Genomic DNA, 25,414 nt, shown 5'->3' on the forward strand with positions numbered 1-25,414 from the left:
TCAGGGTGAAGTCTCTCTCAGGGAGGAGTGATAGGGAATGGCAAAGGACACACTGACAAAGGAGATTAATCAAAACTGGCTTTGACAAGCACTGTAGCAAGGGGACAATTAAAACAGACTTTCAAGGGGGGAAAAAGGAACGAACTGGGGAGGAGGGTAGAGAAAATAGTGCAACAATGAATGAATGGAAACCCCAAATCTCTGTAAATGTTCATTAAAATTAATAAAACTTAATAAAAAAAAGAAATGAACGCCCCAGACCACATTTCCATTTCACGTGCCGTAAGCAGAAAGTAACACCATTTACAGGGATCAAGCACACAAGCAAGCTGCCAATGACTTTCTTTCCTAAGCATGAGAATAAAGCCAAAGATCTCTCTCAGATTCCTTGCAGCTGGAAATTCATTGGGGTTTAATTTTATCATGGTATGACCTACGCACCTGACAAGGGAGGAGATGATATTTTCAATTCATCTAAAGGGCGTCAAACATTTTCATAAGGTAAACTTCCTTATTCTTATTTTTAAAATGTTTCTATGTACTTGATTCATGGAATAAAAACCAATATAATCTTCCCTGAGTTTCTATTCTGGATCTCAGGCAAATTAAGCAAAAGAAAAAGGATTGTCTTCTTGGTGCATATATAGCCTGCTGTCCGGCCTGCCATCTTTTCTGTTTTTTACTCCGTCCTTTCCACATAGTGTAACAGCCCCATAGTATAACAGAGGTACCTGCTTCAACCCCTATGACATAGTGCTTTCCTTGCTGATTTTCTTCTCTGCTCTACTCTCAACTAATCCCTGCTCCCTTTCGATGTTGTTAGCTGCCAGTGAGGCAAGTCCAAGTCACAGCACTCCATATTTGCAGAGTAGAATTACTCCACAGAGTTTTCAAGGATATGACCTTTGGGAAGTAGACTGCTCAGCCTGTCTTTCAAGGTGTCTTTAGGTGAGCTTGAACCACTAACTTGCCCACCTATAATCAAGTGCTTAAGTGTAGGAGCGTATATCACAATGCTCACTTCCCATGCTCATCAGTCGAGAAGATGGTGTCACTTCTCTGCAGCATATATTCTGAAGGTTGGTTTTCCTTCCTAAATACAACATCTTCTTTTAATAATAATTTTAAATATTCCTCCTCAGACTTTAACCAGTCCTTTATTAAAATTTTGATCTCTGCCATTCCCAATCTGTTCCAATTAAAAAGGGAAGTTTTGAAAATTTGGCTTCTCTCTCCCATTTCATCAGCACACACTGGTTTCAGGTACTGTCATCTTCAGGGTTCTCCTTAGAAGCAGGCCAGTTTGGAGATGGAATTTTAAACTCAGAATCATTTCAGTTTTACTGGGGCTTTTTTAATGAATGAATGAGTCATATCCAAGCTAGTAACAAAATGGAAATTGAGGTTCTCTGTGTGTGGTATAATGTAAAGAATACTGACCCAGCAAGAAAACAGAGTTCTACACTTCGTTCTATGTAGCAGAAGTCACAGCCTGACCCTGACAAAATGAATTGCCTCTTATAATTCTAGTTTACTCATCTGTAAAATGGGGGAAAATTTGGGTTTAGTAGAAGCAGAACTTTCTACTGAATGATGACATAATTAATAAAAAAAGGACCAGAATTATGGGCTGAGATGAAGGTTATTGGACCTAATGACTTCCTGGGTCCTCTTAGCTCCAATATTCAGTGGTACTTTGGGGAGAGGATGCTGTCTGTGGGACCCTAAATCCCACCCATAAGCCTATTGATGACCCAGGGGCTGTTCCATTCTTGGACACCTGCTGCCTAGTTTGGCCTCACCTGACTCTCTGTGTTAATGGTATAAACTGTGTCGGTCTGATTCAGCAGCCTGCAGGAATAGGCGATATTGATTGCTGTTTCCTGCTTATCACCAGTCAAGACCCAGATCTGGATTCCAGCCTCCCGCAGAGCAGCGATCGTATCTGGCACTCCTTCCTGCAGTCGGTCTTCGATCCCTGTGGCTCCTGGAGTGATCAAAGACATCAGAGCTCACATTTGCTGTCAAAGAGTAGCTAGCTGCTTAATTTCTCCTGGGCCTCTCAAATCAGACAATGTGTACAAAATAGCTCCTAAGGGCTCGGCTGTGCTGAGCACAGTGCAATAGACAGAGCTAGTCCCTACTCTGTCCAAACTTGAAGGCTTGCTGAACAAGGTTTTATAACTGAACTACGTAATAAGTCCAGGTCATGAACTAGCTGAACCTGCTATAAGAGACCTGAACTTCATTCAAAAGGTCAGGAAGGACCCGGTTGGAGAAGGATCATTTCAGTTCTTGAGTTATGACACGAAGAGGGAGATGAGGAGGAGAATTCCAGGTAGCTGGATCAGCATGTGTGAAGGCCCAGAGGTAGACAAGAAAGACAGAGAAAAGCAGAGAGGAAAGCGAGGGCTGGATCATGCAGAGTCTTGTCAGAGTATTAAGGGATTTAGATTTTATTTGGTAGCAAAGAAAGCTATTAAAAGGTGTTAAGTTGGGAATGACAGGATCAGTTTTGAGTTTTAAGAAGATTATTCTAGAAGCAGGCTGGAGATTGGAGGGAGAAGCAGGATGAGATTCAAGGTGAGCACTTAGCAGGCTGAATCAGAGTCCAGGGAGATGGTGGCCTGAGCTGGAACAGTTGAATTCACACACTCTCGGATTTTTAGAATAATCTTGAAGGGAATAGAACATGCAGATTCTTTAATTTTATTTTTTTAATTAAGCTTTGCACCAGTCCTAGTGGATATATGCTGAAGCTGGAAAGCCCTGAGGGTTTAGTGGTCCTGGGTTCGCCTGCTTCCCTGAAGAGCTACAGTTTGAGCCTGCCAACCACTCTGCATGAGAAGTAGGAGACAGACTGTTTCCATCAAGATTGTGCCTTTGAAACCCTGAGAGGGCAATTCTAGGCTCTCCTGCAGGTGCCCTATGAGTTGAAGTCAGCTCTTTTTTTATGTATTTCACAGCTGAGTGAGTAAGCTCTGGTAGCATAGTCTGTAGGGAGTTAAGCTGCCAAGCTAAAGGCAGTGACTCTTTGATAGTTTGAATCCACTGGAGCTTCTCAGGAGAAAGATAGTCAATCTCCTCCCTTATGACCTACAGCCTTGGGAACTGGCTGGGTTGGGAGTCAGCTATTAGTTGATTCTGAATTGAGAGCAATGAGTTGAGTGTTCTTGTTTAAGAGTGACTAAGTAAGAATAAATCTTCATTTAAATTGAGATTCATTTCAGACCATGGACTAATAGCTACTCATTTCACTCTGGGAAGGAGCAAGGCATTTCATTTCTTTTAATAATGCAGAGTGACAATAGGTTGGCAAAGCAGTTCTGTTGGGTGCATATTAAAAAGATATTTTCATAGTAAAGGATTTGGAGTGAATGCAATGCAGTTTTTTTTTTTAAATGGCATGGCACTTTCTTGGTGGCAGGAGAAAGTCTCCTCCCAGCCGCAGGCCTCTCCTTACTAAGCCACCTTGAGGGAAGAAAAATAGCCTCTCTTTTCAGAGATGTGCTTGTTTTGTATTTCAGGTCTAAACGTGAAAGCAAACAACCCTATGAAAAGTGGTAGCTCCACGCTCATTTTTCCCTACAAAGGTTAGCCTGGAAGGTGAGAGTCTGAAGTTGATTTATATTAAAGTGAGGCAGAGTGAAGGAGGGAGGAGGAAAAACACATTTATTTGTGTGAAAGAGAAAATGAAATGGGAAGGTTGTGAAAGCCTCTCCCAGCCAGGGAAAGCCGGCAGGTTCTGACAGGTTCTCTTTCATGCAGAACAAGCTGATGAACATTTCTCACTGACTGAGATCAGGGTCTGTGGGGGAGACGAAAGCCTCCTCCACAGGGCAGAGGAGGCCAGCCACCCCTAAAGGAATACGTGCTGGGCCCTCCAGTGGCGGTTAGAGCTGCCTGGTCTGAGCGCTTCCAGATCTTGTTAAAATAAGTTCCTGTGACTTTAAAAGAGACCTTTATGAGGCAGGAAGTAAGCACTGGGGGTTCAGTGGTAGAATTTGTGTCTCCCATGTGGGAAAACTTGGTGATTCTTGACTAATGCACCTTAAGCACAGCAACCAACAAGTCGGTGGAAACTTACCTGCTGCTATGATGCTGCTATGGAGCTTCCAGTTTAAAATGAGAAAGGAAGAAAGGCCTAATGATCTAAACTGGAAATTGTTGTGTGTCATTGAGTCACCTGCTACTACTAATAGCAACCCTATACTACCCTCTGAACCCTGCCTATCCTGAGCCAGTCTCACTGACTCCAACACACCTAGCCCATTGTCCCAGTTACTGTGTCAATCCATCTCATCCGGGGTCTTCTTAACTGAAAAACAGATAGATCACAACATTGTCTGATCCACACCAATGTGGAATGTGAAAGACAGAGCAGCATTGCCTGTTATGTATAAGGTTGTTTTGAGTTGGGCTGATAGCTAACGGGACTATCAGCTTTCCTGCTACTAAACTTCTTGTTACCTTTTAAATGTAAGAGCACCACCATAATTTTTATAGTATCCTTGAGTTTCCCCCCTTGTACTACTGCCTGATCAGCTTGTTGTTGTCATAGGTCCGGTTAAGTATGCTCTGACCATAATGACTCCCAGGACAATAGGATGGCCTTGCTCAAACCTGTGCCAGTCTCAAAATCTCTCATTATTGCCACTACTATGTCAATCAAAGAGGGGTGTCATTTATTCAGAAGGGCTCAGAGGAATGCAAGGATGTATCCCTGGATACTGGGTGAGGTCACAAGAGCCAAAATTTACCCCTTGTCCTCAGTTCACCATTGCTTCCTGACACGAAAGAAGACTTTTAGCCACATGGTCACCACATGCTGTATAGGCTTTGCCATATTGAAATCTTGCTTCTAAGGTGTTTAACAATTCTGATAAATAATATACTTCCCTCTTCCCTCTTGGCAACACTTTCCTCCAACAGAAATAGAGTCTCTTAGCTGAATTCTCTGCTGCATATTCCCCCCCCACCCCTTTTTTTATTACTCTAGTATTGATGGTTGGAAGGAGGAGTGGCATCCACTTCCATAATAGCTTGTCTCCTATGACCTTGGAGAGAGGAAGAAAGGCACCCAAGCATCAAGGACTCTTCCTTATAGGGTCGCTATGAGTCGCAGGTGACTCGATAGCACTTAACAACAACAACAATATTGATGGAGCAGCAGTCAGAGCAATTTTGGGGTGCACAAATTTGTCCCTGCCTTCATCTCCTCCTCTTCAAATCGTTAGAATATGATTTAGGTTCTTTCTTATCTGAACCTTACTGACCTCTCTCACTTCCCATCATGATCTCACAATCTGGTACAGTACACTTGACTATTTTGAGTTTCTGCAGGCCTTTGCTAGTGCGTTTTCCTCTAGTGCTCTCTTCTTTTGCCTGATTAAATCCTCTTTTTCCTTTTAGATTCTGAACTTCCTTGGTTTCCTCAGACGCCTTGCAAAGTTAGTGCCTCCTATTTTGGGCTCTCACTGCACTTGGTACACTTTTCAGCCAACCTCTCATACACACTGTTCAAATTCCTTGCTTGGTGGCCGACTAGCCTCACGAAACTCTAGACTCTCAGAAAGAAGTGACTTTTGTTCTCTCTTGTAGCCTCAACACCTAGCATTTTCACTTGGCCTGGAGTAGGTGTTTAGGAAACATTTAAAGGAATCGAGTGGTGAGTTACAGTTGGAGAAGGAGCCAGCCTCGCTGGTGTTTGCCAGCAGGCTGTGCAGAAATGTTTCCAGGCTTCCTCAGGGAACTGTAGTGGAGTCTGTGTTGGGTTTTGGCACCTTCATTTTGTGCCAGATATCTAGAAGTTCACCTCGGGGAATCCTTGTAATTGAGACATATTTGCTGTAGTGTCAGAATCAGGGCCAAGAACTCCCTTTCCAACTTGCAGGATTCGCTTTTTCATTTAATGATAGCTTAGTTTTAACTACCGAGCAAGGTAAGTTTGTTCTCCAGATGCTGAGCTGTCTCCATTAGAAGTTCATCACGGTTATCGAGGGATGCCTCTGCCTCATGCCGGAAATTGGCCCACCGCTGGAAGTCCTCTTCACTCACCACCTATAGACAGGAAGAGGCTCGATCACAATGGGGTCAGGTCAGGAAACAGAGTCCCATTCCTCCTCTGCTGAGTTGCCTATAGATGTGTTTGAGCTTAATTACATAATCAGATGGCCTTTTCCTCCATGCTTCTTTTAGACTGTTTAAAACAATGGAGATTTAATCTGTGTGTTCTGTTACAGTCACATCTGCTAAGCCCTTTCTGTGATTTGGACACTGAGGATAACATCAGTGATCCAGAAGACAGACAGGATTCCTGTAGTCCCATACTTAACATTCTGCCAGAAAGTCAAAGGCATTATCTAAATATATACTTTTTTTTTTCTTTCTTGTGTGTACTGTTGAATTGGATCTGATTGGCACAGGGGGAGATTACCCCTCCTCCAGCAGAGCTTCTGGTGAATTTGAACTATGTGCTTTTGGGATTGCAGCGCAGCTTCTTGCCACTAGGCCACCAGAACTCCCTCTAAGTATATAATTTAAAAAGAGTATTACCAAGGAAATACAAAGAATATTATGATAAAATGTGACAAAGTGGAGAAAAAATTTCAGGAGAGTTACTTCCTTTCTGATGTCTAGGTTTCTTCTAAGAAGTGATATGAGAAAGAACAATCACAAAGGCTTGGGGCAGCAATGAACTTGGCTCTTTCTCTGTTCCTTGAACATGTCAGCTGACTGAGAGAGGGAAAAGAAAGTGCAGAAAAAAAGGCCAAGAACAAGAATGGAAGGTTAGGTTTCAGACAGCTCATGTATAGTCTAGAAGACCATTCTACTGGCTTGGTATCATACAGGTGAAGGTGTTTAATAACTGGAAGAACCCACCTACAGGCCACAGCTTCCTCTCTTTGATGTTCCATAGAAATTTCAGACCTCTCTAATACCATGCTATGCATATTGTCTCTCTGTGGTGGTTAGGGTTCCTGCCAGTTTGGCTGCCTAAGTCTGATTCTTTGGTTTGATCATCATTCCCTTTATGAGATCTGATAAAATTACTCCCTTGATGAGGTCTAATGTGGTTCTAACTTATTTGATGTGCCCTTACACAGTGATATATCACTTCCTTGATGAGAACTGCTATGAGAGGCCAAGCCATTGAAAGGGAGTTTATTTGGGGATATGGCCTACATCTAATACGATAGATTTTGGCAAAGCTTTCTGATTTTTGCTTAGTTTGGATCTTGTATCTGGTTATTTGCACTTGAACCAGTCTTTCTGCTGATCTTTGATTCATTGGCTTCTGAAGCCAGCAGGCTACTGCCTTACCTGTCAACCTCAGATTTTTCATCCTCAGTAATTAAGTTAGTCGGGAGCAACCTCCCTCCTGAGACTTGATCTAAACACACCCTCATACCAAGAATGTTCATATTGTTTGGTCATCAGAATAACAGATTGTATCTCCCTCAGTTGATTGGGAGCAACAAGGGAACAAAAAGGTAGATCTTTGGCTATGGTGGTCCTCAAGGAGTAGTGCTGCTAACCCAAAAATGACACCTTTCTGACACTTTGAATCCACCAGTGGCTCCTCAAGGTAAAGATGGGCAGTTTCCTCTTGTGCAAAACTTGCTGAATGATCAGTTATGAGTAATTTCTGCCTGGAAGGCAATGAGTAATGAGTTTGCTATGGGGAATTAATAATTTATCAAGGTTGGTTAAATATATACAAATTACTACAATGGGAAATGGAAGATGGAAAGTGTATAATTTCAATTTATAGAGTAAGGAGCACTCATCACAACATTAGGCACTGTTCATATATTACCTCACTTAATCTCTACAATAATTGTATGAGGCAGGGAGTAGGAACAGTATTTCAGGGATTAGAAAACCCAAAACTCAGAGTGGTGAGCAAATTTGCCTGTAGCCACATATCGACTAAGTGATGAGACTTGGATTTGTACCGTGGTGAGTATAAACACTAAACTTGAAGCTGCACTAAGTACTGTAGTAGAGCTGAAGAGCCTTTGAGATTTTCGAGATGACATTTCTATCATCTAAAAATGTGTGCCAATCCAGAATTCCTTACTAGATTTTAGGTGCCTCATTGGATGTTCTTGGCTTGTTGTTAATAGTCTTTTATGCATATGTGCCTTATCTGCAGGGCATGAGATGGACAATCTATATAATCATAACAGGACAGGGCAATAGGCTGTGATGAAGACGGTAACTGCAGAACACAACAAAGTGAAGTCTTCATGGTGTTTCAGCTGTTACATGCTTCCAGGGGATTGTTGTTATGTAAGAATTGGGGCTCTGGTTTTTCAGATCTTTCAAATTTCCAACAGAAACCAGAAATTTGGATTTTTTTTTTATATGATCACATTGTGTCCACCAATTTTTCAATCTAGGTAAATAATATAGTTTTCAGAAGGACACTTGAAAACAATACTACAACAAAATAAGCTATGATTTATGTATTACCTATTATATATGTAGGGAGCTTTGGGGGCATAGTCTGCTGAAGATTGTGCTGCTAACACAAAAATGACACCTTTTTGGTGATTTGAATGTATCAGCAGCAATGACCTCCCATTTGTAGCCACTGAAAACTTACTGGAGTTTCAGCTATGTGTGAGTTCTGACTCAGGGGCAATGAATGAGTTTTGAGTAGCACACATATAATAAGAAGCAGAAAAAGGCATTATCACACTACTTTGAAACATCACCATTAAGATTTCTGCCATAGAAAAGTTATTGAAGCTGTGGTATCTTTGAGAACTCAGGATAGCTAATCTTGAAAATATTACAACCATCAACATAAAAAACCCACTGCTTTTGACTTAAGATCTACTTGAGGCAATCCTCCATTCAGTTTTTGAGACCATACATTCTTACAGGAGGAGATTGCCCACCTTTCTCCTGTGGAACAGTTGGCGGATTTGACCCGCTGACCTTTTGGTTGGCAGGGGAACACTTAGCACATGACATCATTAGAACTCCTTAGTTGATACTGATGGTGTATCTGAGAGACAAAGGCAAGACAGAAGTAGGGGTACTTGACAGAAGAAGGTACTTGATGCTAGTCAATACACTGGCAGAGGAATCTGTACCTACCTTCTTGGCGATGCACAGTGTTCGCAGGCCATCTCTTGCATATAAATCTAGATGCTTCTGGGTCTTGGCTCGAATTTTCTTCAGTTTCTTTTCCACATTAATGTCAGTCACTGTCAAATAGTCACGATCTTCCATAAGGTCACATGTACATACCTGGGGATGCCTGTCTTTGACACCCTGTGATCTCCTAAGATAACTGTAGTTACTTTCAAAGAGAAAGAATTTCCCAATGGGCCACCCCAGACAGACAAAAATGGATTTATCAATGTGAAGAGTTCTTGCGCTGACTTCTTTCTACATCCTGTCCTCAAAAGCTTGAATGAGAAAAGTTATATTTAAGGAAAGTAGGTGTTTTAAGGTGGTGTTCCCAAATACCTGTTTTCACCAGGATTACTTGGGAAAATGAAATAATAGATATTCTTAGGTCCAATTCTAGATTTCTACTGAAGGGCCCAGAAGTCTGAATCTTAACTAAGTCATCTAGGTGCTTTCTATGGAGACATATTAGCTTTGCATGGCCGACAGGCTAGGGAAATAGTTCCCTAAGCCTTGGAGATGCTATGCATAATTTTCTCTGTTATTTACTTCACTTTTTGTACCAAGTTAAGCCCCCAAATAGCTACCACACAGGATATTACTAGCTAACTACGGGTTTTCTGAGTTGTGTTGTTTTTTTCCTATACAAGACTGTTGCTATAAAGGGAAGGCATGGAGAAGGGCACAAGTGTTATGAAAACAAAGGTAAATATTATATGCATAATCTCATATTGTTAGGAATAAGAAACATTAATCTACAAATGAATATGTGGCAAGCAGGTAAGACAAACATATATGGATGAGTGAACACTATGGAAATAGAGGAATGAAGCTTACGGCCAAACATAGGTTTGGCAGACAGTGTTGCCACATGCATATTTCTATGTGCTGGAAATACAATAAAGGATGTGGTAGAGCCAACAGACATTTACGTAAATTTCTTAACTATAACCAAACACACAAGGGACGTAGTTGCTAATCATGAGGCCTCAAGACCATTGTGTTAGGGACATCAAGGACGACTAGCACAGCACAGCCCATAGAATTAGCGTTCTTTACCCAACTTTGGTGAATAGGAACTGGTATCTTAGAAGCTTGCAAGTGGCCATCTAAGAAAAAAAACTACTGGCCTTTGTCTGAAGCAAAGAGAAAAGTCAAAGACAAACGGAAATTAGTTCCTAAGTGAATGTCAATCTTAATAACCCTGAGATGAGAAGAACTAGATGGTACTGCTGATTGCTCTGAAGGAAATCATAGTAGAGGATCCCGGATAAAAAGTCAGTTATTTGTCCAGGGACAAAGCACCAAAGGAAGGAAGGGAGAGGATAAGAGGAGAAAAACAAATGTGAATCATAGGGAGGAAACAGGAAGTGTGCTGTTACAGGTGGGGACTGTAATCAATGTTGTAAAACAAACTATGAATGGTTAAATGGAATACCAATCTGCTCTATAATCTTTCACTCAAGTCACAGTAAAAAGTTAAAAAGTCAGAATTTTTTAATTCCTTAAATCTAGTCTGAGAAATACATCACTGTGTTACTCAAAGTACCCTTTATGTAAAAGTACCCTTCCTCTGGAAATTATAGTATTTTATGTAGCAAACAACAAGAATGTTAAGCCTGATTTCCTGATGTTGAGCAAGGTTGATGCCACTCATTGCTTCTCTCACCTAGATGTCACAGACGTCATTAATCAATCACGGTGTTTTGCAAAGCTGAGCTTGAAAAATCTTTAAAATCAGTCTTTCTTAACCAGGGATGGACTGAACTCTCTTGAGCCTGAATCAGTGAACAGATTTTGTAAATATCACCCAACCTTCTATGTAATGTGAAATATAAAATACAATCCTTAATAAACGTTATAAATTGAACCGTGTCTTCTAAAAAAAGTATGTTAAAATCCTCACCTCTGGTGCCTGTGAATCTTGATATTGTTTGGAAATAGGGTCTTAGAAGTTATAAGTCAAATTGGCAGTGGTGGAGAGGTAATATAGAGTAATATGGTCCTACTCAGATATAACTTGTGTTCTTATAAAAGAGGAGACAGAGGGAAGACAGCCATGTGACACCAGAGACAGAGATCAGAGTAAGAAAGAGCATATGTGATTGTTGACCATCACAAAAAGCTTGGAGAGAGTCATGAAAGATACCCGAGATGGAATGTCTCAGAGCCCTGAGAAAGAGTCAACAAGCGTGAAACCCAGAGGATGGCACCTTCAGGTCAGCCATTCAAAGGGTCAACTCAACTGCACCTAACAACCGCCACCACCACCACCACCACCACCACCACTCTTCAGAACTATGAGACAATAAAGCTCTGTTCCCATTAGTCATTCAATCTGTAATTTGTTTGCTACAGTAGCCCTAGGAAACTAACACAGTAAGTATAAGAAAGCCCAAAAAAGTTATGATTCTCTTCTTCATACTACTCGAAGGGTGTTCCCCCCCTTTTTTAAATTAGTATTAGTTTTAATGAACGTTTACAGCGACTTTGGATTTCCATTCATTCATTATTGCACTTTTCTCTCTGCCCCCCCTTCCCCCCAGTTCACTCTTCTCTTTGAAAAGTAAAAAAACAAACAAACAAAAACCAACAAAAACCACTTTCATTGTTATACAACCCCTCCCCCCAACCCCACCCCCGTTTTTTTTTTTTAATTTACTTTATTACTTTGTGTGTGTGTACCGTCAAATCGGATCTGAGTGGTACAGGAAGAGATTGCCCCTCCTTCTCCAGCAGGGCATCTGGTGAATTAGAACACCCTACCTCTGGGATAGCAGTGCAGTCTTTTCCCAGTAGGCCACCAGAGCTCCCTTCCCCCGAGTTTTATACAACATAAAAAGTACTTTGAAGGACATTTTCTTACTTTTCAAGGGCTACAGTTTCTCTGGTACCTGAAACACAATTTCATCTTCCCAGTGATGTATTGAGCACCATTTTTAATATTTCCTTTCAAACTGCCTTGAGATTAAACTCTTGGTCTTCCAATCAAGTTTCCCTTTTCCCACAGGCTGCCACGAACCTCAGCATCAGAATGAATGTTTGAACTCAGTAAACTGGGTTATTTTTCTCTCCTTTTCAAAGCCTGATTTTAGTTCTTACAGCAATGAATTTTGATGTTGTTGTTGAATACCATCGAGTTGGACCTGACCCCTAGCTGACCCACCAACGGATTTTCAGAGGCTGTAAATCACATGGTAGGAGATGCCCATCCTTCTTCCACTGAGCAGCTGGTAGATTAGAACTGTGTGCCTTATAACATTGAATATGTGCCTTTTATTGGAAGCCTCTCTCCCTGGTTTGGAATCTAGCAGGGAGCAAATAAAGAGACATCTCCAGGGCAGCTTAGATGGCTGCTGCCCAGGGAGAGAGCACCATGGCTCCCTCGACTCAGAAGCGCTGAATTTGCTTGTCTGCCAGAGTCTGGGGATGAAGAGGCCTAATTAGCTCCCTTCCCATTCTAAACACTCATCAATCCCCATGAATCCTTTGGCGCTGATCCACAGCTGATAATGCAGGAGGGCACAGGGCTGCCTGGGCAATTCTGAAGCTTGGCTAGAATCTACCATCCTGGGAGAATCATAGCCCCATAACTGTCTTCTCCTTGTTAGCAGTCAGGAAACGGCTGCACACTAATTCATGTTGCTCCCAAATTGGACACTGATATGTAGGGACTTTGGAACACTTTTCTGGCTCAGCGCAAGTTTATGAAAATATGCTTTTGTGAAGGCTAGGGGAAAGGACGATAAGAGAGACACCTGAAGCTTTCCGGAGTGAACTGAGTCTGGTTCAAAATTCCAGCACCATGCAAAGCGCTCTGAATTGGGATGTAGAATGCTTGGGCCTGAGCTCTGCCACCAGTGTCCACTCTTCCTAAGCTACTACTCTTTATGGGTCTTAGTTGGTTTTTTTGGGAGAGAATAAAGAAAAATCGAGTGCATGGTGCTGGCACAGTGTCAGAGTAGAGCTGTGTGCTCCACAGGGTGTTTAAGAGCTTAGAAGTAGCTCACCAGGCATTTCTTTCAAAGTATTTCTAAATGGACTCCAAACTCCATTTCTGTTAATACCCGAGCACAGCAACCTTTCACACAGCTCAAGTCTCACCTCTGGTATTGTTGCTGTCAGGTGCTGTTGAGTCATGCATGACTCATGGCGACCCTATGAACACCCTGACAACCGTCCTATCCCATGCCATCCATACACTCAAGCCCATTATTATAATAGATGCACTGCCACAAAAAATTACATGAGGATAGATCCCTGTATTGAGATGTTTCTAGAAACTTGGGTGAACGAAAAGATTTCTCTACTTGAAGACTTGCCCAGAGCCTTTGATATGCTCATTTGTACTGATTAGGGTTCCCCAAAGTGAGGAGGTGCTGAATGGCATGAGTTCGTTTGTCTATAGAAGCCACTTTGAGGAAAGCATCTTGTAGGCCGGCTGACCAGGTGGTGCTATCCTCTGGGTTAATTGCCACTCGTTACCACTCTCTCTATACTGCCTTTTAAACACTGAAGCCTCTGTTTTTGTTGTCTCATTGTGAAGGGGGACTTACCACAGGCTGGGTCTTCCAGTAGGTCCATGATGGCAGAGTCAGCTCCCTTGGTATAGACTATGATCTCGCCAGTCAGTGGGTGCCTCACAACCACAGACATCCTTTTCCTGACAGAGTCGAAGCCCAGGGTATAGAGGAGGTCGAAGGTGAGGCAGGTGCCCTGAGGCAGGCGCACGGTCACCTGCTCTGGGGTGCGGGACACCAGTGTGAAGCTGTAGGCATGAGCGGCATGTACCAGGGCTGCCTCGTCAGGACTCTCAGCCTCGTAACAGAGCTCCGGATCAGTCAGGCCCAGGACTGGGCTCCCAAGGATGTCCTCCTGTGCCAGGCCCTCTCTAGAGCCTTGGATGTCACCCTGGTCCCAGGCACTGCTCCTGTAGCCACCATCAGTGGAGTAACCTCCACTACACACAGACGTGTCATCTCTCTCTTCTGAGTCTGTAGTGGGTAAGTTGGTCCCCAAACTCTCCTCAAGGTCTGTGTCAGAGGGTGCTGTGGATGAGAACGACTGGCTGAGGCTCAAGAGCTTCAGCCTCTGGAACAGTTGTTGAATCTTCTCCAGAGACATCCCCAGAGCTTTCGGAGAGGATGGGATGGTCACCTTGAGTGAAGGAAGAAATGTCAAAGGTTATCATTCATCCACTCGCTCATTGCTGTTGAGCTGTAACTGACTCTTAGTGGAGTCAAATTCCCACTGGGTTTTCAGGGCTCTAAATCCCATAAGAGGAGATTGTCTATTTTTCCTCCCTTGGATTTGAATCACCAGAGAGGAGTGACCTTTGAGTTAGTAGTGTAATTCCTATGGACTATGCCATGAGATCGTTCTAGAGCAATACCGTTAATATTAGTATTAAATTATCTATAGACGGCACATAACAACAACAACAACAACATAGAAGGAGATGAGAACCTGAAAAAAAAAATTCAGTTGTCTAGATTGAGATTGTTAACAGCTTTAGTTTGCTTGACTCCACAATCAATACTCTTGGTACCAGTAGCCCAGAAATCAAATGACAAATTGCATTGGGAAAGTCTGCTGTCAGGGACCTCTCCAGAGTACTGAAGAGAAATGATGTCAGTCCGGAGACTAAGATGTACCTGATCTAGGCCATAGTCTTCACAATTACTTGCTATGATTAGAAAGCTGGACAATGACTAGGGATGATAGAAGGATAATTGATGCTTTTTTCCTCTGTGGTGCTAAAGAAGAGTATTGCATATACCATGGAATGCAAGGAGAACAATCAGGTTTGTCCTAGAGAGGGCGAATCCAGTCTGCTCCTTGGAGGCAAATTCTGAAACTTTGTCTGACATACTTAGGGTATGTTGTCCTTTGGAGAGGGACATCATGCTTGGGAGGGTGGAAGGACAGCACAAGAGAGGAAGACCTTAGATGAGATGGATTGACCCAGTGAGTAGGGTAATGGGGGTAGGTGTGTCAGAGACAATAAGGTTGGCTCCGCATAAAGCAGGGCTCAGAGCTGTTGTACATAAGTTGCAAGTGGCTTGATGGCACATAGCAACAATAACAATGGTAGGACATGAAAACCTGACTCAGGTCATGGTCTTGTCAATCACTTGCTATGTATCTGAGAATTGGACAATGAGTAAGGATTACAGAAGAAGAATCAATGCCTTTGAGTTGTGGTGTTAGAATACTGAATAGCCTATGGACTGCTAAAAGAATGAGCAGATACGCCTTGGAGAAAGTGCAGCCAGAGTGCTTTTGGAGCAAAGATGATGACGCTTCATCTCACATACTCACATTTGTTAGGAAGGGCTATTCCTTTGAAAGGAACACCATGCTTAGAAAGATGGAGGGTTAGTGAAAGAGAGGAAGACCCTTAAGAAGATGGATTAACATAGCGACTGCAGCAATGGGCTCAAGTATGTCAGAGATGATAAAGTGTGAAGACACACTTTAGGGCAGGGTTCAGATCTGCTTTTAGAAGGGTTGTTATTAGTTGTACTTGGCTTAATGGTACCCAAAAATGACATCTGTGATGTTGGTAATTTTGAGTAAGTCTTTTTGCCTCAGTGTGCCTCACTTTACCCTTCTGTGACCTGAAGAGGTGAGGTTAGGGTTGGTGTTTCTTTTCAGCTCTCATCCCCAGGAGTCGTCAAGGCTCATTTTCTCTGTCTTTTGATCATTCCATTCATATTACAGAGAAAGAAAAGACAAAAAGGCAGATGCTAAGAAAGAGCTCCCATTTCCCCAAACCTAGACCATAATCACTCATCTGCTTTATTTTTGTGTGCAGTTTTTAGCCACTTTCTGGGCTAAGCTCAGGTCATCCCAGTTTATAAATGAGGAAACGTATGTGCATAGAAGTTTAGTAAATTGGTCACTGTCACAGTGTGCATACGATGGAGCTAGAACTCAAATCTAGACTGCTTGACCCCAGAGATTGGACTCCATTAACACTGCCCCACCTGCCAGCTAAGCCCCCTCCCCATATTAACTTGAAGATTGAGAGTTAGGTCTTGATTCTCCCAGAATGTTTCTTCTTTCTGTCTCAGAAAGATACTTAATTTCTCAGCTAATGCTTTTCTCCCAAAGCCTCCTGAAGACTTTCAATACCTGTGGGTGAGTTGAAATATGAACTTAATGGGGAATGTTTCTGATCTGATGCTTGAGTGAACTTTCTTTTCTTGGTTTCATGGATTCTGGCATAGATACAGGTTCTACAACCAACTATTCTCCAGTAGGAAGTTCTGGTGGCTTAGTGGCAAAGAAGTTGCACTACAATCCCAAAGGTACGCAGTTTGAGGGCATCAACTGCTCCATGGGAGAAGGATGGGCAATCTCCTCCCATGTGATTAACCGCCTCTGAAAACCCACCAGAGGGTCAGTTACGGGTTGGCAGACAGATCATGGTTGTTCATGAGGTGCATTGTCTGAGAATCGAACCCCAGTGTTCCACATGGAAACCAGTGGTTTGTCATGAGGTGGAGAAGGTCCCAGCAGAGCTCGAATATCAGGACTAACAAAGTAGAAAAGCCTGGCAATCTACTTCTGCAAATCAGCTAATGAAAACTCTGTGAATCACAACGGTCTGATTATGAGGATGGTATGGGATCAGGCAGCGTTTTTTCCTTTGTGTATGAAGTCACCATGAATGTGGGATTTACTCAGTGAAAACTAAGTTCAACAATGACATGTGAAGGCAGAGGCCAGTATTCATGATGTTATTATGAGCCTTTAGTGAGTCAGAGAGCTCTGGTGGCATAGTGCACAGGGAGTTGCTAGCCCAAAGGTGTTGCTTCTCTGTTTGAATCTACCAGTGACTTTGAGTGAGAAAGATGTCAACCTCCTCCTGTGCAATTTATACCCTCTTGAAAACCCATGGGAGACTCAGCTGATTTAACTCCACAGCAGTGACTGTATGGACTGATAATTGAGTCATACAGTGGTTTCACCATGTACCAACCATGTACAACCTTTTGTAAGTCATTTTGTAAGTCATAGGGTTGTTCGCTTGTGATGATTAAATATATATTATAATATTAGGCATGATGTTTGGCATAGATTAAGTGTGCAGGAAACAATAACTTTCTTTGCTGACAGGTTGGACACAAATTTTGGAAGCTCCATGGAGAGTGCATATATACTTTTATTAATTTTGATTAAAAATAATCTGATATCCAGAAGGGATCGGAGATTTGTTTAAGATTTCCCAGGGTGGAAATGGTGACACCTGCTAGGACACGGGTATCTAATCTCTCTGTACAGAATTCCTCCCCTCTCCCCCGTACCTCCAACCACTTGCCTGCCTCCCTTTCTCTCCACCCCTCCCCTCCCATCACCAGTCCTTACCCTCTGCCTGGGCTCAGTGGTTGTGGACACCATGACAGAGTTGCAGATGGTCAGGGCTAGGAAGAAGTCTGCTATGGAAGAGGTGGTGGAGAGGGAAGATTTGGCAGGCCTGGTGTTCGATAGGGTCTCCAGCCACAGGGCAGCATCCCGCACCTTGCTCAGTAGGCTTTTATCTGGAGTCACATCTTTTTCCTAGGAGAGAAAGGCCGTGGGTGAGGGCTTCCCCCAAAGACATAGATGACAAAGGATGCTACATCTTTCCTGCAGTCTTGTATACAGCACATTGACCTCTCATGCAAGCCTAGGATTTCAGGTTGTTATTCTTATCATTACTGTCCCTCAACCCTGCATGTTCATCAGTTACCATGTCTCATGTCTCTTTTCTTTCAGTGCTTCCCATCAATATCTCTCTATTCCTGCTACTTCCAGTGGGGCTCAGACTTCCCTTGCTTTTAACCATGGGTTCTTACATCTCTACCCTCACCATTCAGCCCTTCACTTTTTCTATTCAGCCTTTTTTATACCACTACCAGCCCATTTCCCCTAAAAAATATTTCCCTCAGGCTACACTTGGTCTCAATCGAAACAGAACCAAACCAAACCAAACCAAACCAAACCAAACCAAACCAAACCAAACCAAACCAAACCAAACCAAACCCTTTCAGAAAACCCTTGTTGTTAACATGATAAGATTCAAATTTCTATTTTCTTCCAATCTGTATTTCCTTTCTTCTTAACCACTCACTTCTCAAAAGGAGGACTCCTAGCTCAACCAGTTAGTCTGGACATAAACTTATTTTCTTGGTCTCTAAACACAATTTTTCAAGTCATCTCCTGACTGCTGTAGTCCTATCTCGACTGAAAATCCCCACCTGTCCACAAGAACTTAGCCATCCTACAATGAATGATCTTTCCTCACAACAATATAATATTGAACTAAAAATATCCACAAAAGCCAGGTAAGAAAGGGGACTAGGGGAATGAGGTATAGGTGAGGACTCTAGAGAAGAAATGGCAGCTGTAGAGGCCTGGCAAGTCCTGATCTTCTAAAAGGCTCTGCCCCATGAAATGTCCCATGTGAGTCTGGTTTGCTGAATCTCCTGCATTGACTATAAAGCAGAGACATTGCAAGATCTCCTGTTTCCAAAATACACTTCTTTATCTGATCCATAGGTCTCCATCTTTTCAGAAGTTATTTTTGTTGTTATTGTTGTTGTGTGCCGTTGAATCAGATCCGACTGGTACAGGAGGAGGTTGCCCCTCCTTTAGTAGAGCATCTGGTGGATTTGAACTGTGCGCCTTCTGGACTGCAGTGCAGCTTTTTGCCGCTAGGCCACCAGAGCACCCTTGCAGAAGTTACTTTTGTATTATCCTCTTGGAATCCACTACATATTGATCTATATTCTAAATTTACTTTTTCAGGTGTATATTTTATTTCTCAGGAAATAAAATATACACCTGAAAAAGAGATCACATCTTTCTGAACACCATTTTCAGATCTGTTTGTAGCAAACACTCTATAGACACTGGTTGCTAATGGTTGGATTCAGCAAAACCTGTCCCACAAAAAACCTTTTACCATTTCTATTAGTGTTCAGAAGTAAAACATTAATGACAATTTAGAAGAAAGAGAGTCAATGGTAAAAAGGCAGACTGAAGTAATTTAGGATGATTGGTGCAGACTGAGGGCCAGTGGTATCATTACAGATAAGAACCTAAGTCAAGAGGAAAAAAAATCTCCCAGCAACAATAGCAAAGTTCAACAAAACACCAAACAATAAATGCTGGCAAGGTTGTGGAGAGATTTGAGCCCTTATTCACTGCCGGTGGGAGTGCAAAGTGGTGCATCCACTATGGAAGGAGTTTTGGAGCTTTCTCAAAAAGTTGCAAATAGAAATACCATCTGGTCCAGCAATGCCACTACAGGGAATACACCTGAAAGAAACAAGAGCCTCCATCCAAACAGATATGCGCACAGCTATGTTTATTGCTGTGTTGTTCACAATAGCAATGAGATGAAAGTGACCCAAGTGCCCATCAACAAACAATTGGATAGAAAAAACTAGGAAATAACAATGGAATACTATGCAACACTGAAAAACAATGAATCTGCAAAACATTACACTGCATGAATGACCCTGAAAGACATTATTCTGAGATATATAAGTCACAAAACGCAAAATATTGTATAACATCAGTGTCATAAAGCAGGTCTGACATAAGGGGTTGGGAGGAGAATAAGATAAGACTGGGTAGATAATGACCATTGCATTGGAACATACGAAGGAAAGAATTGTTCAAAAGGAATATATGATTAGACATTATATATATGACAAGAGCTCAGAATGAGAGGTACATTGCAAAGAGGACTGGGTGGATGGGGGAGAGGGAGGTAACTGTACAACAATGAATGAATGTTAAAAAAAAAAGAAAACTGGGGGAAGGGGAAGAGAGAGAAGAGGGGGTTAAGTGTGGAAGAATGAATGAAGGAAAAGACAATTTTTCTGTAAACTTTCATTAAAATAACAAAAATTTTATTAAAAATATCTGAGAAAAAGAGTCCTAACACTGGTTTTCTCTTACTGTTAAATCCAATGGCTTTAGAAGTCATGTTCTACCTTTTCTGGGGCTACTGCAACAGGTTAGATTTTTGTGTGTGTGTGTTATTATTTGATTCCTTGATCTCCAAAGAGGAACCTGGACATATCTAGAATCTGTGGTTTTTATGGAAGGTTCCATGTGGAGCAACATGTTTTGTACTGGACAACTAGCTTAGATGTGAGTGAGGATTGTATCTTATCTTCAAACCTGTCGAATTCATATGCTGAACAAATCATTTGAGAAACTGGATTTGATGAAAAAGCTTGTGATATCTGAATTGGAGGAACACTTATTAACGCACCTTAAATAAGGATTATGTCTCAACAGCAAGAAAACTAAAATACTCACCAGTGGCTCAATAAACAACATCATTATAGAAGGAGAAAGAAATTAAAATTGTCAATAATTTCATCTTTCTTGGATTCACAATAAACACCTTTGGTACTAGCAGTCAAGATATCAAAGGCTGTTTTGCATTGAGTAAGTTTCTTGTCAAGGTACCAAGTCTCCTGAGTAAGTCTCCTGTCAAGGTACCAAGGAGTGATAATGTCAATTTAAAGACTAAAGGATGCCTGATTCAGGTCATGGTCTTTTTAATCACTTGCTATGTATCTGAGAGCTGGACAATGAATAAGGATGATAGAAGAAGAATCAATAATTTGGGTTACGGTTTTGGAGAATAGCATTGGATAACCACGGAGTGGCATAAAACCAAGCAGATATGTCTTAAAGAAAGAGCATGCAGGGTTCTGCTTAAGGCAGGGATGGCAAAGCTTCATCTTACATGCTTTGGGCACGGTGTTAGGAGGGGCTAGTCCTTGGACAGGGACATCATGCTTGGAAAGGTGGAGGGTCCATAAAAGAGAGGAAGACCCTCAATCAGACGGACTGACACATAACTACAACAATGGGCTCAAGTATGTCAGAGATGAGGAGGATGACATAGAATAGGACAGGGTTCAGAGTTCATAGGGTTACTTGACTCAGTGGCACCCAACAGCAATGAATCTAAAGTTTGGTAATTTGAATACGCCTAGTGTCTTGATAGGAAAAAAAAACTTCTGGAAATCTTTCATAAAGACAGCGAACATGAAAACCCTATAGACTAGTTCGAGGTTGGCATGAAAACCCTATAGACTAGTCACAGGAGGTTGGCATGAGTCTGGATCAACCAGACAGCAACAGGCGTGGTTTGGTTTAGTCTGACGGCCTGGAGTTCTAACAGTTTGATTTTCCAGTAGCACAGGAGATTAAGGGGGAAAGGAGCTGCTGATGTGGTGGAGTACAGCCTTCAGAGAGGTCAGCCTTCATTCGGTGAGATCCCCAAAAGTAAAAGTCACACCTCAGCTTGTTTAAATTATCTTAGAAGACAACTTCCAGGATAAACTTGAAAAGAGCTGATGAAACAGTATCAAACATACATTCACTGCCCTGTAAATAGTTAAGAAATGAAAAGGTGGATTGCATTGAGAAAATCTGCTGTCAAAGGACTTCTCCAAAGTGTTAGAGAGCCAGTTTAAAAACTAAGGTGTACCTGATCCAAGCCATGGCATTTTCAGAGGTTTTCTACATTTCTGAAAGTTGGACAATGAATAAGGATAACAAAAAAAGAATTGTGATGTTGGAGAAGAGTACCGAATATGGTATGGACAAACAAATTCGTCTTGTAGGAAATGCAACCAGGTTGGTCCTTAGAGGCAAAGTTGATGAGACTTCATTTCACATATTTTTCATGTGTTATTTCTCCAGAGTGCTTGAAGAAAGACACCATCCTGGATAAGATGGAGGGTCAGAGAAAGAGAAGACCCTCAACAAGATGAATTGACACAGTGACTATAACAATGGCTTTGAGGATATCCGAGATGATGAAGATGATGTGGGGTAGGGCCGTATTCAGATTTGTTGTTCATAAGGTCACCACGAACCAGAGTTGACTTGATGTCACCTAACAACAATATCCACACAATTTGGTGTAAACTTTTTTTTTAATTTAAAAAAAACCAACAAACAAAACAGAACACTTGGAAGGGGAGCCAACATCTTTTGAGTGCGGTCTTCATAAGGAGAGTTCACACTTATGATGCTCTTCATGCCTTTCTAATCTATGTCATTTTTAGGATAACACCTGGTTCTGACAACGTGTGCTCAGTCCTAACTGAGATCCAAAGAAGTGGGCTGACTTGACTCATAAATACCTCTGAATCATTATTAAACTAGACTCAGAATGCAGATGTCTTGGCTGCTGGCCTAGAGTTTTCTCTTTAAAGAAGTAGTGTTTCTTTCTTAATGCTCCTAAGCTAAGGATAGCCAGCTATCAGCATTTATCAGTTGACCTTATATGACCATGCCCACCATCAAGAGAGCTCAAAGTTTGTAAATAGCACTCAAAGAATTGTGAATCCATTTATTATACTAATTATATAACCTAGTCACTTAGATATCTGGACAACGATTAAGGATAACAGAGAAGAATTGACACCTTTGAGTTGTGGTGCTGGAGAAGAGTCTTGACGTGGAAAAGAATCATGGACCACCAAGAAAACAAACAGCTCTCTCTGAAAGAAGGTCAAACCAAGTTTGTCTTTGCAGGTTAGGATTTTGAAGCTCTGCCTCACATCCTTTGGGCATGTGGTTAGGAAGGCCCAGTCCCTGGAGAAGGACATTATGATTGGATGGGTGTAAGGACAGCACAGTAGAGGAAGACTTCAGATGAGATGAGTTTATATAGTAACTGGGGCAATAGGAATAGGTGTGTTGGAGTTAGTGAGACTGGCTCAGGACAGGGCAGGCCTCAAAGCTGTTGTACATAGGGCCGCTAAGAGTCGATGGCACACAACAACATTCACTTAGAACTTCTTACATTCCAGCCACATCTATTATCTTATCTCAGTGCTATGTAAAGCAACATTGCTTGCTTGGCATTATCATCCTCTCCGTATTTCAGATGAGAAAGCTCAGGGAAGTTAAGTGTCTTGCTTAAAGTCACACAGTAAGTGGAGGATATTCTTCTAGGGGATTCCAGCTAGTCTCGACTCCAGAATTCGTGCATTATTCTAGGGAATATTCCACAGGAGGAGAAAGTGGCCCTTAAGATGTGCTGACATCCAGTCTCCTTTGTGCTTGGCATCCCAGGCAAACCTATGAACATATGAGCCGTAGGGCTCAACTGAAAGTCCATTGGATTATAAAGGGGATTATAGGAATCTTCCTTTCTCTGGAAACACATTTTATTTTGGTGAGTGTATGAATGGGATGCCTTTAACACTTAACAGAGTGACTCAGATTTGGGAAGAAGCTTAGAAGCCATTGAAGTCAAAGCATCTATTTTCTTGTTGATGAAACTGAATGCCAGAGGGGAGGTAAGTGAACTGCTCAAGAATCACACAGTGAATTAGAACTAGAATAACTGACAAGACTCTAGCTTCTGACAACGTATTGCTTTCCTCCAGGCTGAACGTGTTCCTTCGTTATGAATTGCTGGAGTGTGGCACAGTTGAAACACTTAACCAGTTACTTATTCAATACCCATAACCCTCTAGCCTGTTAAACCATTGGAATGAACCCTTCTGTCTGCTGTGCCTGGTAGGGGTATTCAAAAAAGTTTGTTGACCACTTTCTAGGAAACTCTGTTGGCACACCCCAGGATTAACCCCAGGAGTGTCCTTATTAAAATGCTTCCATGATATATTTCAGAGGTCTTGAGTGCTGCAAATGGTTAATGTTCTCACCTGGAGGTTAGTGTTTACCTACAGGCATCTTAGAAGAAAGGACTTTCTGGAAAAATGAATCACAGAAAGCCGAGGGAGCACAGTTTTACTCGAGCATCCACAATGTCACGTGAATGGAAGTTGACCTCAATAGCAATTTCAACTCATGGTGACTTCATGGAGGCCAGCACAATAACCTCTGGAGCTCTGGTGGCCTCATGGTGAGAAGCTGCTCTGTAATCCTAAAGCATGTGATTCAAATACACCAGCTGCTTTGTGGAAGAAGGATGAACAACCTCCTTCTGTGTGAATTACTGCCTCTGAAAATCCACTGGAGAGTCAGCTACGGGTTGGTTCTTACTCAACAGCACACAACAACAACTAGGGTGTATTTCCCTTTAGTCACACAGAGATGTATTTAAACAAAAAACCTCTGCAAAGGACCCACCCCTTTCCAGCTGAAGCCGACATATAGATGTTAGCAGCAGCAGATGCTATATTAACCTTTAGCAGGTCACCACAGATTTGTCTCTGCATGGCGAGCATTTTCATACTTCCCTTTGCCCAGAACTGATCGGTTCTCTGCTTGTTCTATTAATGTTTGGAAACTTGACATGTAGGACACTTAAAGCAGTGCACCAGCCCACCTTTTGAACAGAGTGTTGTTTATCCAAAAGATCTCTCTCTCTCTCTCTCTCCTTACCATTGAATCAGAACCAACTCCTAGGTGACTCGTAACTGGGTTTCTGAGACTATAAATCACACAGCAGGGGATTGCCTATCTTTCTCTTCTGGAGCAGCCAGAGAGGTGTGGCCTCTGGGTTAGTGGCACAACTCCCTCCAGACTACACTACCAGGGCTTGCTAACTGAGGAATGACATAGACATTTATGAATTTACCACTTGTTAGGGTAAGGAGTTGGACCCTCCAGCCCAGACACAGACAAAGGCTGTTCATAACTACCAACTACTCCACAAGAGAAAGATGAACAATTTCTCCTTATGTCATTTACAGCCTCTGAAAATCTACTGCAGGGTCAGCTATGAGTTGGTTGTGACTTGACGGCGATGAGTACTGAGCATTGAGCACCACTTGCTGATGCAGTCCGGGGTCACAAGGGCTGAGGATTTGTCTGTATGACAGACGGCAGTTTGAAGCAACCAGCTTTGTGGGAGAAAAGACCTAATGATTGGTTCCTATGGAGTTCTGACTAGGAAACCAAACCGTATGGAGTGATTCTACCCTGTCCTATAAGGCCACGTTGAGTCTAAATCACACTCAATGAGACACCACAAAAACACTAGCTGTTTGGATTAAAGCTTTATGATAATAATCAGGTATCTCACCAGAGTGATTTCATTCTACTGTAGACAAAACTCCCCTGAAGGAAGGATATCTTTAACCTGTCACTATGTACAAAAGGATCCCCTTGTTATCATTAGGTTACCTTTATTGATAACCTATAACAAAATCATCACCAGCAGTCTGCCAGCTGTATTGTGGTAGCTCGTGTAATGCTGTCAACAGCATATCAAATAGGATCAGTCATGGGGGAAAGATTTCAACGGTGCTTCTAGGAAAAGAAG

The 25,414-nt window shown here is 42.1% G+C and overlaps 1 protein-coding gene across 1 annotated transcript in view; it reads right to left on the bottom strand.

Annotated features, from left to right (window-relative positions):
* ATP10B (ATPase, class V, type 10B) overlaps nt 1-25,414 on the bottom strand; it is a 175,774-nt gene that overhangs the window by 53,045 nt on the left and 97,315 nt on the right. Inside the window, exons 10-14 of the mRNA XM_006897041.1 lie at nt 17,521-17,712; nt 13,704-14,304; nt 9,112-9,221; nt 5,934-6,060; nt 1,803-1,987 (exon numbers count right to left, since the gene is read on the bottom strand). Of these exons, the coding sequence (XP_006897103.1) occupies nt 1,803-1,987; nt 5,934-6,060; nt 9,112-9,221; nt 13,704-14,304; nt 17,521-17,712 (1,215 nt within the window). The remainder of the gene's footprint in view (nt 1-1,802; nt 1,988-5,933; nt 6,061-9,111; nt 9,222-13,703; nt 14,305-17,520; nt 17,713-25,414) is intronic.

The sequence above is a fragment of the Elephantulus edwardii genome, unplaced genomic scaffold (assembly GCF_000299155.1).
Source record: "Elephantulus edwardii isolate Elephantulus edwardi_28Jun2011 unplaced genomic scaffold, EleEdw1.0 scaffold00197, whole genome shotgun sequence".
Lineage (NCBI taxonomy): Eukaryota > Metazoa > Chordata > Mammalia > Macroscelidea > Macroscelididae > Elephantulus > Elephantulus edwardii.